This window comes from Zeus faber (genome assembly GCF_960531495.2).
Source record: "Zeus faber genome assembly, chromosome: 16".
Classification (NCBI taxonomy): Eukaryota; Metazoa; Chordata; class Actinopteri; order Zeiformes; family Zeidae; genus Zeus; species Zeus faber.
The window spans coordinates 6,705,749-6,725,848 of NC_137202.1; the positions used below are offsets into that span (position 1 = coordinate 6,705,749).

Consider the following 20,100-nt stretch of genomic DNA (forward strand, 5'->3'; position numbering starts at 1 on the left):
CTGACTGGCAAGTCGGCCCCTGAGATCCCTCTGTCCGCCCATGGTGTTCTTCCCTCCAGCTTACAGCAGGTTGGCTGCATGGCTGTGGCACGGTCTGCGGAGCAATCAACAGTGCACGTTGATTCCCCTTGGGACACAGGCTTGGTCATGTTTAATTTAATGGCTGTTGTGGCGAGTAACTAAGAAGTCCCGTAGGTTCGTGCCAAGGTCAATAACCTGGTAACAGGTAAATATACCGATGCCTATTTTAGACATTGGAATAAGACAGGCCCAACTTGCTAACACTGTTAAATCTATATATGCCTACACTTGTCGAATCAATCAGCACCATTGTGAATGAACAGTGCTTGACATAGTTCAGTTCAGTTCAGTTCAGTTCAATTCAGTTCAGGTCTATATTTTCCCCGATGAGGGAATTTATTTTGCAGCAAATAGGCACAATCACACAATGAGACCATCAGGGAATTTAAGTAGGACTTGGAGGACCCAGTAGAACAATAATTTAAAAAACTGTTTCACAAATATCAATCTATTCACAATATCAGACCGTAAGAAAGTATTGGTGAGGAAAGTGCTACCGTGCAGTGTGTAAATAAAGCATATTCATTATTATAGATATGCATAGGTCTGATTTCATAGACTATAAAGATCACAAACCCATTACCAGGGCCAGGGAATGATTGTAATTGATTTAAGGAACAAGAATGATCCATAAAAGTGATTTTTACATTTTTAAGTTAACACAACGAGCAGGATGGGCTCACCTCAGTGCCTCTGATGTTGAAAACATAGTCCACACTTATTCTGCGTCCTGGAAGTCTGCAAATATACATTCAAATGCATGTAACACTGGGAATCGCAATGATCAAAAACATAAAAAATAAATAAAAACCTGCACGAAAGCCATTGTTTCCAAGTGACGGCGCTGCCTGCGTCCATACTGTGCAGGACCTGCTCTGGAGCGCCTCGCTGCTGCGGTTGGTCACCTGGGATGCGTTAAAGCCTTCTCATTTGTTATCCAGGTGATGGTCTTAGGTGTGCTAAGCGTTTTATATAGGCTCAAGACCAGAGCCCCGGGTACAGTACATTAGTGCTTGAAACTGAATGCAATATATAAGTGTGTGTGTGTGTGGGGGGGGGCAATTATAATTAACTCCCCATATCCCAATTAATTCTATATTTAGGCTAAATGTCCTCATTGATTAATCCCAACAAAGTACGGGGAAATAAGACTATGGAATATAAGGTGCAACAAAGTGATGAGGTTAGGGAATTAGCCCTTGCACGTGACTAAGGGTTGCTTATCGTAGTGTAATTATACAGGTAAAGGGACATGGATGGCCTTACACTGCCATCTGTTGGACATATTACATTATTCCAAAATATTCTCTGTAAATAATATATGATCTTCACTCAGTTGTTGACATTCATTCATATGTATTTTATATGCGGTATTTTAATCACTATTTTTATACTATTTTGTCTTTTTTTGTTGTGGATGGCCCCAATTCCAATGCAGTTGGGATGTTGTGTAAAATGTAAATAAAAACAAAATACAATTTTCAACCTATATTCAATTGAATATGCTACAAAGGCAACACATTTAATGTTCAAACTGAAACTTCGTTTTTTTTCCAAATATTCACTCATTTTGAATTTGATGCCTGCAACACGTTCCAAAAAAGCTGGGACAGGGGCATGTTTACCACTGTGTTACGTCACCTAATAAGCATTTGGGAACTGATGACACTAATTGTTGAAGCTTTGTAGGTGGAATTCTTTGCCATTCTTGCTTGATGCGCCACACATTTTCAATGGGAGACAGGTCTGGAATGCAGGCAGGCCAGTTTCGTACCCGCACTCTTTGACTACGAAGCCACGCTGCTGTAACACATGCAGAATGTGACCTGGCATTGTCTTGCTGAAATAAGCAGGGACGTCAGTGAAAAAGACGTTGCTCCAAAACCTGTGTGTACCTTTCAGCATTAATGGTGCCTTCACAGATGTGCAAGTTCACAGATGCTGGCTTTTGAACTTTGCGCTGATAAGAATCTGCATGGTCATTTTCGGCCCAGAGGACACGATGTCCATGATTTCCAAAAACAATTTGAAATGTGGACTCGTCAGACCACAGCACACTTTTCCACTTTGCGTCAGTCCATCTCAGATGAGCCCGGGCCCAGAGAAGCCGGTGGCGTTTCTGGATGTAGTTGATATATGGCTTTCGCTTTGCATGGTAGAGTTATAACTTGCACTTGTAGATGTAGGGATGAACTGTGTTAACCGACAATGGTTTTCCAGAGTGTTCCTGAGTGATATCTTTTACAGAATGATGTTGGTTTTTAATGCAATGCCACCTGAGATATCGAAGGTCACCGGCATTCAATGTTGGTTTTAAGGCCTTGCCGCTTACGTGCAGAGATTTCTCCAGATGCTCTGAATCTTTTGATGATATTATGGACTGTAGATGATGAAATCCCTACATTTCTTGAAAATGTAGGTTGAGAAACGTTGTTCCTAAATGGTTGGACTATTTGCTCACACCGTTGTTCACAAAGTGGTGAACCTCGCCGCTAATATATTGTATTGTCAATAGATGTCCATCACTGTTTGCAGATTTATCAACATTTCTAGGATGTCTATCGAGGTCAACGAAAGATGAATAATCATAACACAAGCTCACATGGAAAGAGCACAATGCACCTCATCACATTAAAATACCTCATCCCACAGGATGATTTTAAAGTTAAATCCAAACATGGTCCACAACGTCCAACCCTATGAAGGCGTTTCCATGCATTTCATAGAAAGAGGCCTGAGAATCTGAAATAAATGTCCATCCATCCATCCATCCATTTTCCACCGCTTATCCGGGGCCAGGTCACGGTGGCAGCAGGCTGAGCTAGGAGCTCCAGGCCCCCTTTTCGCCGGCAACATTTTCCAGTTCCTCCTGGGGGACCCCGAGGCGTTCCCAGGCCAGCTGGGATATGTAATCCCTCCAGCATGTTCTGGGTCTACCCCATGGTCTACTACCAGTTGGACGTGCCCGGAAAACCTCCAAGGGAAGGCGCCCAGAAGGCATCCAGATCAGATGCTCGAACCACCTCAACTGGCTCCTTTCGACGCCAAGGAGCAGTGGCTCTACTCCGAGCTCCCTCCGGATGTCTGATCTCCTCACCCTATCTCTAAGGCTGAGCCCAGCCACCCTGCGGAGGAAACTCATTTCGGCCGCTTTTATTCGCTATCTCGTTCTTTCGGTCACTACCCAGAGCTCATGACCATAGATGAGGGTTGGGATCTAGATGGACTGGTAAATTGAGAGCTTTGCCTTCAGGCTCAGCTCCCTCTTCACCACAATGATCCGCTACAACGCCCGCATCACTGATGACGCAACACCGCTCCACCTATCCATCTCACGCTTAATTTTCCCCTCACTCGTGAACAAGATCTTGAGATACTTGAACTCCTTTACTTGGGGCAGGAGCTCGCTCCCAACTCGGAGGGAGCAATCCACCGTTTTCCGGCAGAGAACCATGGCCTCAGACTTGGAGGTGCTGACTGTCATCCCGACCGATTCACACTCGGCTGCAAACTGCCCCAGTGCGTGCTGGAGTTCATTGTCTGATGAAGCCAACAAAACCACATCATCTGCAAAAAGCAGAATGCAATTCTGAGGTTCCTAAACCGGATGCTCTCCTCACTTCAGCTGCGCCTTGAAGTCCTGTCCATGAATATCACAAACAGAATCAGGGACCAGGGGCAACCTTGGCGGAGTCCAACACCCACTAGGAACGTGTTTGACTTTGTGCCGAGAATACGAACACTGCTCTCACTTTGATTGAACAAGACCCGGATGGCTCGTACCAACGGCCCCGCTACCCCATACTCCCTCAGTACCCCCAACAGGATCCCCCGGGGAACGCGGTCGAAAGCCTTCTCCAGGTCCACAAAACACATGTAGACTGGATGGACAAACTCCCATGACCTCCCCAGCAACCCTGCAAGGGTAAAGAGCTGGTACAAAGTTCCACGTCCAGGACGGAATCCGCATTGCTCCTCCTGAATCTGGGGTTTGACAATCGGCCGGAGCCTCCTTTCCAACACCCTGGAGTATATGTAATGTATAAGGAGAAATAAATGTAATGGTTTAAAATGTTTTCATTTGCAATTATGAAAACTGTGATCTGTGATTTTATTGCATTTTTTAGTCTGTTTTTTAGCTTTTTGTTCCGGTGTTTTTTATTCTTCTTTTCTTGCTTGGTATATATAATGTATTTGTATTACTTATGTAAAAATCTTTGAATTGCCCTTGTGTGTGAAATGTGCCATATATATAAACTGTCCTTGCCTTAACCTATATTTGCTGATACTCTCAACCTGGATTGTTTAATCGACTGTGAATTTTGTCTGTGAAGTGTGATTCTGTAACGCGTGACTAAATTGTTTTTGGTTTTTTTTTATATGTTATCTCGATCTCAAATACGAAAATAAACACTAAGCTGCCACACGCGTAGCTCCGCCGTCCGTAAACCATCTGCTGGTTGTCCCGCCGCGCCCACCGTTTTTAAACCAATCAAAGTGCTGCTTTATACGCCACGCCCACAGCTCTTAACCAATCACCAGCGTTGTTGTCGAAATGGAACAAATGACCGACCGCTGTTTGTTCCAGTTGTGAAAGATTCGACCATCTTTTTCCAGATTCGGTTCTTTAATCTCGCCCCGGTCACTGAGCCGCAGGGGTCGGTCTCCCGACTCGTTTGGTTCGGCTGGTGCGATGAGCGTTTATTTTGGTGGAATGTGGACTTTTAAATCAGACACGTGAAATTACGCCGAACGCCTGAGCCGTTTTGCCTTGGCCTTGAGTTGAGTCCTCCGTGATTATTTCCCCTTTGTGGGATTTCGGCGGAGTGACTCCCGGCGGCCGAGTCATTTTAAAGATCCGTTCGCTGCGAACAGATCGTTTCAAGGCATCGCGAGTTCGTCCGCCGCCGCCGCCCCTCCTGCCCGCACGGAGCAGCTCCACCCGCTCCACCCGCACCGGCTTGCGCCGTGTTATTGAGAGGTCACACGCGTCCCCAGCGGGAAAGAAGACAAGACGAGGTGCGTTCCGGTTGAATAACGTCGCAGAATTGAGTTCGTCTCCGCGGACGTTTCGACAGCCCTTGGCCCCACTTCGCCGTTACGTCGTCGTCGTTGCGGTGGGAGCTACCCTGGTAGCCTACGGCGGCTAGCTTGCCAGATAGCCGAGAGGCTAGTTGGCAAACGGGACGCGAGCGGTTCCGTTTCTGACGCCCAGGATAAACATCATCACAACAACATAGCAAGAGCTGCAATTCCGATGTATACAAACACGTTCGAAACGTATTCCCCTCTGTGTGCATTAGAGCCAAGTCCGGACCTGTCGCTGGCTAACGCGACAGCTAACTAGCTCGTTGCTAACCCGACCCTTCCCACAGCGTCGTGACTTGAGAATGTCACCTGTCATCGTGTGTCACCTTCTCTCCCTCAGTTCTCGCAAAACCTCTTGAATACAGATTTGGCCAACGACTGCGAGGGACATATTTCATAGTGTCACGATCCTACTTTGTTTTGCTTTCTTAATGTACATTTCCAAAATATATTTTTAGTAGATTCTCAGTTTAATTAATTTGTCGTACATGTGTAGGTTTAATGTATAGACAATATATTTTGTAAGTTATTTGAGGTTAATCGTATATTGGCATTTTATATATATATATATTTACTCCTATTATTTAATTACTGTTAGCATATTTTGTTTTGTGAACACCGGCATTTCCCTCCGAGGCACTATATGAAAAACCCAAATATATATTTACACAGGAATTTAGTGCGAGATTAAGTTGATTTTCACATGCGAGTAGAACTTTGAGACATCGAAAGTGACACTCCGCTATCCAGAGATATAGAAGTACTTCAGTAGAGATTTTCTTTGAGAATGAAAGTCGACATACATGTTAAAATGAACTTCAAGCCGGATGAACGAGTTTGTTTTGGGCACATTTGCGTGGGAAGGCTGAACTAGTTCTTATTGATCGGCAGTGGCTGCAGCAAAACGTCCTGTATGCACTGTTATAAATGGATCACTGCAGGCTTACTGTGTGTAATCAGGGCTTAACAGGGGAGGATTTTAGTTTTTTATAATTTCACGTCATAGTGTCTTCCCTCCAAGACCAGCTTGTTTCATGATTCATTAGTTCTGATTTAAAAAGGAAAAAGAAATGCATCCTATTTTAATGTTAAACCGGTACAAGTGGATTTTTAAATGTAGATAGTGTAGATGCCAAACATGATGAAACTAGATGAACATGAGTATTGTTATGAAAACAGAAGACCTGATATGAAAAGTAATTATTGCCTCAGGGATGAGTAAAAGTAATCTGTGACCTGCTGTTCTGATTCACGATAGAAAGCCAAGATGTCTGGAGGGCTGCCGCTGGACATTAACATCAAAGAGCCACGATGGGACCAAGGCACGTTCATGGGCCGTGCCCAGCACTTCTTCATGGTCACGGACCCCAGGAATGTCCTGCTGTCCTCCCAGACACTGGACGAAGCCAGGGTGATTGTGGAGAACTACAGGTAGAAACCCAGGAGATGGAAATTAAAATTGGGAGAGCGTGAAGTGGATGATTGGCAGTAGAGGGTGTGGATTTAAGGGGTGCTACTAAAGATTATTCTGTTCATTTTGCCAATCAATGAATCTATCCATAATTGTATTCATTAATCACAATAATTAATGGTTTAATTCGAATTTTAGTATATTTGTAAGTTCTGAGCCAATAGCATGAGGAACAAATGTAATAGCACTAGAGCACTCTTTTTCTCCTTTACTCTTGTTACGAGAGTTTTATGGTGGATAGTGGATATTAACCGAGTCATGTGAATTGCTTTGTACTTTGGAACTGCACACTTTTGTCTTTTTGCATTATTATTTTATTACTTATATATATATTCTGCAATGCTTTTATTAAAACATAACTCAAATGGTCAGCATTATAGTATTGTTTATTTTTCATCATGGTAAAGCATTTAATTAAAAATGAATTAACTTTTTTAAGATGCATTTCCTTTCAATTTATGACTCAAGACCACGTATTACTGCATTGTCTGCAGCCAGAAAGGATACAACTGTTCAGAGGTCTGCATGATATTTCCTCTGGAAGTAGAAGGGCAGTTAATGGGTCCTCTTGTCAATTAGAACTGTGGGCTGAATTTTACTTGCCAATAACATCACAAGATAAAATAACAAATTCTTTGTTGTAAATAGTTTGGCGATTGTCAATAATTAATCAAAACTCTGACATGTTATGAGATATTTTTTACTCCAAATGTTTCAGTTTAGTCAGTGGTATAATTTTGTCTGTCTAGGGCTGGTGTTGTGAAACCTGGACTGACGGAGGATGAACTCTGGAGAGCCAAGTATGTCTACGATTCTGCCTTCCACCCGGACACCGGTGAGAAGATGTTTGTGATTGGCCGAATGTCAGCTCAGGTGCCAATGAACATGTCAATCACAGGATGCATGCTGACCTTCTACAGGTAAGGTTATATTCAAAATGCAAAGAATATAATCATAGCCACTAAATACTGCAAAGACGTCTTGTTCGATTATGTGCAAATCATGGTCCTTCTGTTAATGTAGCGTAAAAGCAAGTGATGTCTCGTAACCATAGATTTATTGACTGCAATTATCTTTAAAATCAGTCCATAAAATGAGGTTCCTTAATTTAAACTTTTGTGTTGTGCTTTTGGTCTTTTTTGTAATACAGTGGTTCCTCGACTTGCCAATGTAATTCGTTCTATTAGAACGGTCGTATGTTAAAACAGTCGTATGTCGAAGCAATTTTTCCCCATATAAATTATGAAATCATGAATGGTGAAAATAAACAAAATACACAGCACAAATACAGTAAATATGGATAAGCCACGAACTACGTGCACACACGATGTAGGTCGCCCGCTAACTGACTGCTGACTGGCCGCCGACGCGCCAACTGCAAATTTCCACGGTCGTATCTTGGAGCAGTCGGTTGCAAGTCAATACAAATTTTCGCGACTATCGCTACTCGTATCTTAGATTAGTCACAAGTAGATGCAGTCGTAAGTCAAGGTACCACTGTATTATCTTATTAACTTGAACTTGTATTCATATCTACTCTGCCTTCTTTGCTACAACAATGATCCGTTTCCCAATATGAGATGGCTACCAAAAAAAAAAAAACAACTCAGCCAAATCCAAACTCTTAAACAACCTGATTTGTGGTCCGCATTAGAGAGAGTGCAAAGCTACTATTACTATTGACTGGACTGTTTTAAGAGCACATACTTTCCATTCTACTGATCTAGTACCCTAAATTGTTGAATTATTCTTGGATTATCTCTCTTACTTGCCTCACTATCATGCTAGCATTTTTTTAATCCACCCCCTTCCTTCCTCCCTAGGACTACTCCAGCAGTTGTGTTTTGGCAGTGGGTCAACCAGTCCTTCAATGCCGTGGTCAACTACACTAACCGCAGTGGAGATGCCCCCCTCACTGTGAAGTAGGAAGGACCCCTCACCTCACTTCCACACTAGACCACTCCTGTTTGCCACTAGCCTAGTGTCCTCACGGAGGTTTCCAGTAGCTGTCCACCTTCTCCTCAATAGCGGTATTACGTTGGACTGTAAGGCATGTGCCAAATAACATCACCATGCACACTTGGCAGGCATTTGCATACCTAGTATTCATAGTAGTATTCCTTTGAATACAGCAGGAGTGCACTAATGCATGCAGTCCTACTGCAAAGCATTGTCCAGTACATGTATGGGTTCAGGGGGTTTACTTACGTGTGTGCAAATGCATAATGAATCATCATTAAATTGTTATTAAATCATAATTTTGGTGCTAACGATGCAGCCCATGCACCTGTGAATGCTCGTTCATATCGACAGTTTACTGACTGCTACTAGCTATGCTGCCTTTCTCTTCATGCACATGCCTAATCAGTGCATTCTTGCCAGGAAAGGCGAATCCCACCATCAACAATGGAAACCGCATATAAAGAAGCAAATACATTGAGGTTGCAATGCTTCCCCTGTCATTTTACAGGCCTGGCGGCAGTGAGAACCCCCGCCAGGCCAAACTAAATCTTTTATAATGCCAAAAATAACGACACTGTCCCCCGAAACAAAAAAATGTATTACAGCCTTTTTTTATTGGAATTTACAGTCCATTTATGCTATTTAAACACATGTACAAACTAGCGATTTTTGTAACGGCCTATTCAAAACTTTCGAAAAACTTTACTGTTTTCCAAAATAGCCTATTCAAATAAAATAAAAAAAACTAACGGTACTGTTTTCCAAATGGGAAAGGCAGCGAGTGTGCGACACAGGTGACACCGCACCTGGCACCTGCACCGCTGCGTGTATGCTGCAGGAGTTTCGCTTTCTCCCTTTGCGTGCTTGAAAATGGCGATTTGGAGGGTCTCACGAAACCCTGCAGTGCAATGAAAGTGATGAAAGATCCTGTGAATCAGAATGCAAGATCTCACCTGGGCCAGGGCTCGGGCACACCGCCGCCTTATCCGTCTGCCGTATATTTACTAATTTATATATTTATTGCCTCATTTATTTATTTCTGGATTTATTTCATAGACATTTATTTTTATTGTCGGTGATGATGGTAATAAGCTTAATACCACGGTGATGTCACATGACCGCGGAATCCCTAATCAGTCACTTTAAATTATTGCGGAGCAAGATCGCTTTGTCTAATTTCAAGACAAGACTCAGTTAGCTGTCATGAGGGAGCTGGCGAGCATTTTGGTGATGTTGGTCCAGAATGCTAGGATAGGTGGGCAGAGCCAGAAGGCATGAAAGTAGTCATCTCTGGTATCAAGGGAACAGTGGGAGCAAATGTCTTCATCCACAAAACCCATTTTGAACATTTTGTGTTTCGTGATTTGGGCTCTGTGCAAAATCTTATATTGGATGAGTTGCATTTTGGAGTTGTGGGTCACAGAAAAGGTGTTGTTGCAAATAAGCTTCCACAGGTTGATATTGGTGGGAACAGCAAGGTCTCTTTCCCATTTCATTGTAGGTAAAGATAAGGTGTCGTCTATTTTTAGTAAAAGTTTGTATATTCTGGAAAAGGGATTTTTCAAGTGACCGATATGAGTGAGATGTTCAGTCATTTCAGGTGGTAGTAGGATGTTGTTTGTCAGTTTGATTTTAACTTTTAGAGACTGCTGTAATTGAAGGAAGCCGTGGCCACCGATATTATACCTTTGGATTTGAAGGTTCGGAAGGATATAAGCGAATTGTTTTCAAAAATGTGTTCCAGATGAGTAATTCCTTGTCTTTTCCAAGACCTAAAGATTATTGGTCTATTTTTAACCAGGAAATCTGGGTTGTGCCAGATTGACTGATTTGTTTGGAGATAGAGTGTGACCACTGAGTTTGAGGAATTTCCACCAGGCTGACAGAGTTGTTGTGATAAGTGGGTTTTTAAAGCAATTATGTTTCCTTATAGATACAGTAAGAAATGGGAGATCGGATAATGATAACTCCTGACATTCAGATTGTTCAATGTCTCGCCATCCATGGGCCAATTGTTGCTCTGGTTGTAACCATTTAATTATAAATTGAAGATGGTTTGCTAGATAGTAGTATCTAAAGTTTGGGGCTGCTAGGCCTCCACAGTCTTTGTTTTTCTATAGTGTTGCTAGTTTAATTCTCGGTTTCTTGTATTTCTAATGAAATTTGTTGACTATTGAGTCAAATGTACTGTTGTGAGATGGGTAGGTTGTTCCATCGAATGAGGTCTTCTTCAATGGATTTGAGCAATGGAGTGAAGTTAAGGGTAAACAAATCCGATAGATTGGGGGAGATATCAATACCAAGGTATCTAATATTGCCCGTTGTGATGGTTAAGTGAAGTTTCTGGGTTGCAGCATTACAGTCCCCCCCCAAATGAGTGGTAAGACTGGTTTTAGTCCAATTTATTAAGTAGTCTGAGATAACTGAGAATTTAGATATAAGATTGAACACCTCAGGTAGGGATGATATTGGGTTCTGTATGTATAGTATCGTCTGCATACAAACTGATTTTGTGAACAGAGTTTCCTGTTTGTATGCCTACAATATTACTGTTTTGACGGATAGCCGCCGCGAGGGGTTCAATAAAGATGGCGAATAGTAAAGGGGAGAGCGGACATCCTTGTCTTGTGCTGCATTGTAGAGTGAAACGCTGTGAGGTGTAACCATTGGTGATGACAGAAGCAGATGGAGAGTTGTAGAGGATTCTGATCCATTGAATGAGGGACTCTCCAAAACCAAATTTGTTGAGGATTGAAAAGAGATATGTCCAATTCACTCTATCAAATGCTTTTTTGGCATCCAAAGAGGCAATGATAGTATTTAAGTTGTTCCTTTTAGATATGCTCATCAGACTGAATAAACAACGCATATTGCTGGATGAGTGTCTGCCTTTGACAAAGCCTGTTTGATCTGAGTGGATTATAAATGGGATTACTTTTTCAATTCTGTTGGTTAGTGTTTTACTTATGGGTCTGTAACTGGAGGTGAGGGTTGGGTCCTTTTTGGGTTTCAGCAAAACCGAAATAAGAGCAGTGTTCATGTGCGGAGGCACTTTCTCCATGCCAAGGAAGATAAAGGGCATCAATAAATGATGCACACTAGGTTCATGATGTGCTAAAGTCATTGGTTACACAGCTTATTTTATGCAATAAATGCAGCTCTTTAAGTCATCCTCTCCTTGTGATCACTTTGTCAAAAGTGATCACAAGTGTTGACCACCGAAATTGCAGGCCACCTGCTGCGCCATCTGACAGAATCCAACCGCGCACATATGCCATTCCGGGCACCTTGTCTGTTTACGGCTTTTTCCCGTCTGTACCACCAGGCCTGCAAAAACTTCAAGGAGAAACACTGGGTTGTTTCTTATAAAGCAACAGCCAAATAAAGTTACAAATATGAGATGAATAAAGAAAATACATTTAATGGATTACCACTTAAAAGTTAAGAGCGTTGTTTGAAGTGTGTGATGATGCTGCGTGGTTTTGAGTTGAGGTTGCTAACATGGAGTCTCTTCTCTCAGTCAGTTGGGTGCAGCCTACGTCAGCGCCACCACTGGAGCTGTGGTCACAGCCCTTGGACTCAAGTCCTTAGCCACGGTAACGCTTCCCATCATGTTGAAACAAACAGACTGGCAGCTTGCTGCTCAGGCGGTGCAAAAACAACGTCAACAAAAAAGTCTCATTGAAGATTGCTGGATCTAAAAAGGACATTCATATGGCAGCGGCATTCTGGATACGTACAACTGATATGTGATGTTAAATCTCTGGACCTGCTCTGTCTCCCCAGCGCCTCCCTCCCATCATGAGTCGATTTGTCCCTTTTGCTGCTGTTGCCGCTGCCAACTGTATCAACATCCCTTTCATGAGACAGAGGTTAGTTACGCCTAATGCTTATTGAATCTAAGTAGTTATACTTGTTGGTTTCGTCTTTGTGAGCTGTGTTCATAAAAATAATCAAGACAGGCAATTGAGCCTGATAAGTCTATTTACCGTGGCTCCACGTGGGCGCGCACAAGGTCGCGGAGGATTTCTAAGACTTATATTTTGTGTAATCATTTCTATCAATAGCACAATATCTTTTGTGAATCTGACACTGAGACGGCGCAGACAGCGGAAGTGAATTCATGTGCAATTCATGGTGCTATTAACGGCCCCAATCCATTCTTTGTGAAATTGTCTCTTAGTGTCTAAACACTGGGAACTCTATTTGCTGAAACCTCCCAGTGAAGTTCACATGCTTGACTGAATGACAATTTTTTCCCTACTCTTTCTCACAGGGAACTGAAGTACGGTATTCCTGTGACTGATGAGAATGGAAACAGGTTAGGAGAGTCGCCCAATGCTGCCAAGCAGGCCATCGTGCAGGTGGTTGTGTCGAGGATCGGCATGGCGGTACCGGCTATGGGTAAACATCACGTTTCCCTCCTTTCATTTTGGGAAAGCCCAGAGGCCTCCTTTATATTTTTTCTATGGCCGTATAATAAGAATGCCACAGTGAGGAATGTTCCCCACCGGTTAATAAACTCATGACAACACATTTTACAGTGGGGCGGGTCCCTTATGCACAGGCGCTAATTATAGATGGAGGGAGGCAGGTAGGTCCAGATCCAAACCTGATGTGAGGTCTCCGAGGGCCTTCTCTCCTCTCCTACCGTGATCAACAGACTGTGCTGCGGCTCTCTCAGACACTTTACTTTTGTAGCGTCCGACTAAGTATTGATAACACGCTTAGTATTTTACTAATTCGATTTTTTTTTTAAATTTGATGAACTAAATGTTTTTATTTAGGTTTTTTTCTATTAAAAAATGGCCAAACTACAGTTGGGGGCAGTAGGCAAGTAATGTAATCTGTGTACGCCCGAACACCTTGACCACCGAATACCGGTAACACTGATAACCGCGGCAACCCTACTGTATTGGTTGTCAAACAAATGCAGAAAAGAAGCGTTTTATTATGCATGCTGGTTTAAAGGACCATACCAGTGTTAATACAATGCAATGGCACTTCCACCTTTTAAAAATTGAATTAACTAACAAACTATTTGGCAGAATTAAGTTGTTAAAGAATATGACACCAGTATGGTTCTTTAAGTAGTGGTGGTTATTCTTGCTTGTCTTTTTTTTAGTAAATCCTTGCCAGACCTTGTTTTTTTTTTCTTTTCCTTCTCTCTTTTTCACAGCCATTCCTCCCGTCATTATGAACGCACTGGAAAAGAGAGCGTTCATGAAGGTAAGAAGAGGTTGCAGGCAGCTATGTCAAACATAACAGTAGAACCACATTCCAGTCGTCTATTGTTAGAATATAGAAACTTTGTGAGGGAAGTGAGGGGAGCTATCTGAGGAATGCGTTGGTGTAAAGCAGACCACCCCTTCCGATTGACATTTTCCAAACAGCTTCTACTAGATCAGGAACCAATGACTAAGAAGCTGTTTTTTAGAATATATTTTGGGTCTGACTTCTTTATTACTTTGCTCCCCACAGAGGTTTCCAGTGCTGAACGCTCCGGTGCAGGTGGGACTGGTGGGTCTCTGGTAAGTAACGGATGTTACACTAGTGTGTAACACACATACACTACTCTTTGTCTTCAGAGATGAACAATACTGGCAAATTTGGTCTTCTTAAACCAATTATATGGCCTTGATATTCTCCTATTATATTTAGAGACTCTAAATAACCTTATTGCATCAAATTGAATTACAGTTATGCAAAATGAGTGTTTAAAAGACTGGTATATTTAAATATTTGAATTGATGTACTGCATATGGAAATCATGTACTGAATTTGGCCTCCCTGCAGTTCCATCACGCTCCACTATAGGCGTGATGGAATTGTCACAGTTTGAATACCCCGGTATTAAAAGAAGGAATTAAAATATTTATTACACCATTTTTCGCTTAATTTTTTTCAGCCTGGTCTTTGCGACTCCTTTGTGCTGCGCCCTGTTCCCCCAAAAGAGGTAAAGCACAACGGTGCTCTTGGGGTTGTCATAATAATAAAAATAATAATGGTATGCAATGCTGTGACAGGATGAATAATTCTGACTTCCTCTCCCCCTGTAGCTCTATGAGTGTGAGCAGCCTGGAAGCAGATCTGCAGGAGAGGATACGACAGAGCAGCCCCCAGACCACCACCGTCTATTTCAATAAAGGCCTGTAGGACCACACACAGACATGCAAAAGCACCAGACATTCACCTGCGCTCGCCATGCTGACCGTTGCTACTAAAGCTCTGTGGTCACAAATCACAGAGCAGGGGGAAATCTTTTATTTTATTATAATTATTTTCTTTTTATACTATGTTTTGGATATAGCTCCTCTTGGTCGGTTAGATTGTGTTTCTTTGACCTCATGGCGCTGAGAAGCAGTGGTGCAAAGGAGTCCCAAAGGTAAAGCTCTATGACCCTGTTCAGACCTGGCTTCAAAATGCATCCTGCTGTAAATACAGGTGTCAAGGCATTTAGGATCCAATCACCAAAACCAAATTGGATGTGGTCGGTAACCCATGGAACTGGATCCTTGGTTTAGTTTGAACATGTGTGCGTCCCTGACCACATTCAATCTGCATCACTAGAAGTTTGTGTTCATGCATTCAAAATAATGTCATGATAGGTTACTGCACTCAAATCAACATTGGATAGGCTGACATTGTGTCAAAGGAGGGTTCCCAATCCTTATTGATGGTAAAAAGTTATTGACACTCTTATAATCTACTCAAACTGTAGATATTGCTTAAATTAAAAAAATATTCTTAACATCTTTTTTTTTTTTTTTTTTTTTATCCACCCAACCCTTAACAGGTTTGGATTCATAAATTGGTTAAATTTAAATGAATTAATAAAGAATCGGTTAGTTTTTGTTGATCAAAAATTCCTTTAATAATGCCCTATTTAAAGGGTTGAAAAAAAAATCTGCCATGTCAGTAACTACAATCAGTTGTCAGTCTAATGGAATATTTAAGGTTTGCAAGTCTGGCTCAAGGTAAACTTAATAAATGGAGGGAAGCAGCTACCGACGAATGTAGCAGCTATGCCAAAGAAAAATCGAAACTCTAATGTTGGCTTAGATGAAAGACACAAACCGTGCAATTATTTACAGGAAAAGCCAAACGGAATCCTGTCCAGTCCCCCTCAAGTCAATCCATCTCTATTTTGTTCAAACAAAGTCTGAATACCTGGACAGCAGCTGCCAGGCCTGGACGGGGTTCGTTTCCACCCTGTCTTCAATGGCTGAATCCAGCAGTGTCTAAATGTTCACTCGGCCATTTAGGAAAGCAAGGATTCGTGGAAGGGAAATCAGAAGACTTTGAGGCAAGCAGGTTAGCAACGCTGCTGTTGGTGCACACCTAGGAGGAGCATAACTGACTGATTCCACTCTTCTTTTTTCCCTTTTTTTTTTTCGCATTTTCTTTTTTCTAATTGGCAGAGGGTTACTGACTTGTTTTGCCATAATCATCTATTTTGTGAGCTTATGCTGCAAAGTTCTAGAATAGGTTATTTCCTTCCTCTAGATTTTGTCTTTCAACCCCTTGCTTTTTATCGTTGCTTTGTTCTTATTAAAATGTATTTTGCATGAGGTATGCCGGGCTTTACGCTCTGACGACGTGTTCACGGTGCCTCCAATTTGCTGGCACCGTAATGTCACAATGAAAACACTGAGCACAAGATGGATGCCGCTGAATGGAAAATGCTCCTCACATAATCAAGTAGTGTGACTTCCAACTTTCAAATTATCCCTTGAAGTGTACTTATTCCCCTTCACAATATTACTATGTGTTATGAGGTGCTGGCTGGTGGATAAAGTAACTCATAGCAACGCTCACTGCAAAGGACCTTCCAGCATGGACCCATGTCTACATATTGACTCTGTGACTGAGCAAGATGTCAGCTGAGATACTCTTGTACTGTAGCCTGGTGGTGCCAAATTGCTGTGGCACATTTCAAGGACTTTGTTGACTCAAGATAATTTTATTGTGTCACCAGTGGCGAGTTACTGGACTCTTTGATTGTTAGTAGCCATTGTGCTGTATGGTGGTGTCGTCAGTGGTGGACAGGAATGTACTTTTCAGTGTCTAAATGTTTGGGTAAAAGGAAACTTTCTGGCTGAGCTCCCCAACACTGGTACAGTAAAACAGATGCTGGTAAATGCAAATCAGAAACTAAATACATAAACACTTCACTTATTTACATTTGTCTCTTTTGAAAATGCATTTGTTTTAGTACAAGTGTCCCATGTCGTTGTAGCAAAGCCAAAATGCAAGATCCTTATAAACAGCTTAATACAGCGGCTACATCTGCATTACTCCACAATAACAGATGGTGTCATTTGGTTTGAGCGCCTTGCATCAAATCACTGTCTATGTCCCGCTCAAGCTTTCCAAGTGTCAGGCTCCATGAAGAATGTTTAAAGATACTTATATATTTTTCTTGAACACGCACACAAATACAGGCACACAAATATATATTTAATACACTACCTTCCATAAAAGATTGAGATCGTGTCATAGCAGAGTTCAAACTTGAAGCCGTGTCTCTGTGTTTGTACGCGGCCACCAGATGGCAGAAAGAAATGGAATCAGCTGCTGATGTTGCAATAATTCTGCACTTTTGTCATGGTATCGTGTCCCAGTTGCTTAACAGTTCACATAACACTTTTAAGACCCATAATAATAAGAACACATTGGTCATTAGGTGGTGTAACATACCTTGTAGATCAGCGACGTCAAGGTGCTGTTGAATTAGTCTTTTCCATTTGTGGTCCATTTCACCCTTCAAGCCCTTCATATGCACACGTTTCTTCACAAAACCTCCTTAAACTATGCTGCAGTGTGTACGTGTGTTCTGGATTTAAAAAGGATGGATGGAGGACTAAAGGGACTGATACAATCTAGTGTTTATTTTCAATATAACCGCTTGTTTTTTCAAGTGCTCATGGCAATCAATGGGATGTGATGGCTTGCACTGCAGTGCAGTGTTGGTGTGGACATTACAGCGGGACATCCCAATATTTGATTTTAAGTTCGGTTAACCACCGTCCCTAAATTCTTTTGGAAGTTTTTTCTTTTTTTTTCTTTTTAATTTTTTTTTCTCCCTTTCCTTCCTTGTGTGGGTAAAATATCAAGTGGTTGTGTTGTTGTCTTGTGTGAATGGAACTTTCCCTATATTGTTGTTTGTGGTCTTACGCTCTGGGTTAAACTGCACTATACTCTTTGTTGTGTTGCTGTCAAGGCTTTGATGTGTGGCTTTTAAAAAAAAATAAATAAAGTTAAAATAAAAGAAGGGGGGGGGGGGGATGCGATTGAAAGCTTTATGAAATACGTGCTGGAATTTGTATTATGTGTTTTATTGTGCTTCGCAATGTTTCATGTTCTATTATCCCAAACTGCTGCTCTTCAGCAATACATCCAGGGGCAGGAGCATCTTATTACTTACACCTATATGCTGCATTTCCTGTGTTGTTGTTATTATTATTATTATTATTATTATTATTATTATTATTATTATTATTATTATTATTATTATGTGTTGTTGTTTTTTTTTCCTTCCCTCTGATATTTTACACTTAGCATATAGAGGACATTGTGGTCCCAAAATATCAAGAACAAAACTGGCTGTGGTTGTGCCTGAGCCTTTTTGACCCTACACCTACTTTACCCCCCTGTGCACATCATCCAGAGCCAAAGATGAGACCGGTGTGAACACGGTCGATGGGACTGAACGTGAAAGCTTTTCAACGTTTAGATTCAGTTTGCGTTCCGGACCTTCCAGGATTTCACCACGAGACATGTCGCTTGAGAACTACAGTGCGGGTTGTCAACCTCTTAACAACACACGCTGGTTCAGAAATATTCACAAGTCCCAATCACAAATTACAGTGGCTATTTTGCAACTTGCAGAAAGGAAATCCGTTCTTCCAAAGCTTCAAATCCCTGTCCCGGTACTTGGGCAGCGATTTGAAGTAAGGACCAGATTCCGTTATTTTATCTCTGACATGTCTGGCTATCAGCTTAAAAAGCACAAACGCAGGTAGAATGAGGCGAGCTGACAGATATTAACATCCTGTTGGTGCTCCCCGTGGAAGTATTTCCCACAGAAAATAAATGATTCCTGACTTCATCTTCAGAAGGACCGGGGGAAACACAAACATTGGTCGACAGCTTGTTGACCGTGGAAAATGTCACTTCTTTGCACAGTGAAGGCTCAAGATATTAACTTAATCCCTATTGTTTTTGTTGTTGGTTGACTTGATGAATTGGTTCATTATTTCATGTCAGTCTGTCTACATTAACCCACTCTGTTCAGTCAGTATTGGTGAGCAGCTCATGTTTCTCATTCATCGCATTCTTTCTGATTTTTTTTTTTTTTTTTTTTTTAGTACTGTCTCAAAAGATGTTTCTTTACCTTGAAATGTATTTACTGAGAGCAACAGAATAAAGTTTATAACGGAAATGTAAACAAACATGAAATGATTCTGGTCGTCTCATTGACATCAAAATCTCTTGCGAGAGATTTGTCAGGAAGGTTTGCATTCATGAAATCACAAAATCAATTTACTCACACATTCAAGCGAATTGTTTGCGTTTATGAGAAATAACCAGCAATTAAGACTTTAAAATGATTAACTAGCAGCCCATACCTGATAACCATTGTTTTGTATTAGTGTACATTGCAAGGCTTTCTGGCCACAATAGGCAAAACATTTATCCTTTGCACAACAACTATTCTCAAAACCTAAGAAAAGAAACTTCCCTCGCATTTTCAAAACCAGTCTTTTCCAATCCTGTTTTTTCGAGATTTGAACTTGATTAAAGAAGGTAATCAATCAACGGCCTTATTGCAAAACCTATACAGAGAAAGCTGAGTCACCGTGGGAAGCGCAATAAATGAACCTCTACCAGTGAATTTGATACTGGCAAAGTCCAGACTCTTTCCTTCATAAAAGAGATAAAAGAAAACAACACAATCTGTTATGATCTCGTGCTCCTCAACTTGTTTGTATAACCTCCAGCGAAAGCTAGCGAGGAAGGTAAACGGAGATCAACACCTGAGTGGGTAGTCTGCTATGTTTTGGTTATCCGTAAACACGGTCATTAATCCAGTAAGGACAGAGGACGAGAACGGCTGTATCGTGCGTCCACAAAAAGCCTTTTTGTTGCAGAGTGATTTGTACGACTCTTCCATGTTTATTGTCGTTGGGCGTGAATTCCTTTAAAACGATGTATAAACTCAGAACTTGTTTGTTCGAAGCAAACTTCGTCTTGCTGGAAATTGACTTAAGTTCACAAACTTTGCGTCATATCGGCTCGGTTAGAGCAAAGGCTTTCCACATCTCAAAGACCTTGGAAGAATAGTTGGTTTGAGTATTAGGAAAACATTATTTCACAAATAGGTCTGGCAAATGCACTGCTAAATCTGGGTTTAACGCATCACCATTTACTTTTTCATTTCATTACTACAAAGTGCAGAAAAAATGACTTTGCTTTTTAAAATAACTTAGACAGTG

At 41.6% G+C, this 20,100-nt stretch overlaps 1 protein-coding gene across 1 annotated transcript; it reads left to right on the forward strand.

The window, feature by feature from the left end:
• The first annotated feature begins 4,970 nt into the window (after positions 1-4,970).
• sfxn3 (sideroflexin 3) lies at positions 4,971-19,063 on the forward strand. Its single transcript, XM_080016703.1, has 11 exons — positions 4,971-5,100; positions 6,428-6,600; positions 7,390-7,560; positions 8,464-8,562; positions 12,123-12,198; positions 12,389-12,474; positions 12,879-13,006; positions 13,782-13,831; positions 14,084-14,133; positions 14,511-14,558; positions 14,662-19,063. Exons 2-11 carry the CDS (start codon positions 6,437-6,439, stop codon positions 14,756-14,758), a joined length of 969 nt encoding a protein of 322 aa, XP_079872829.1. The 5' UTR covers positions 4,971-5,100; positions 6,428-6,436; the 3' UTR covers positions 14,759-19,063.
• The last annotated feature ends 1,037 nt before the right edge of the window (positions 19,064-20,100 follow it).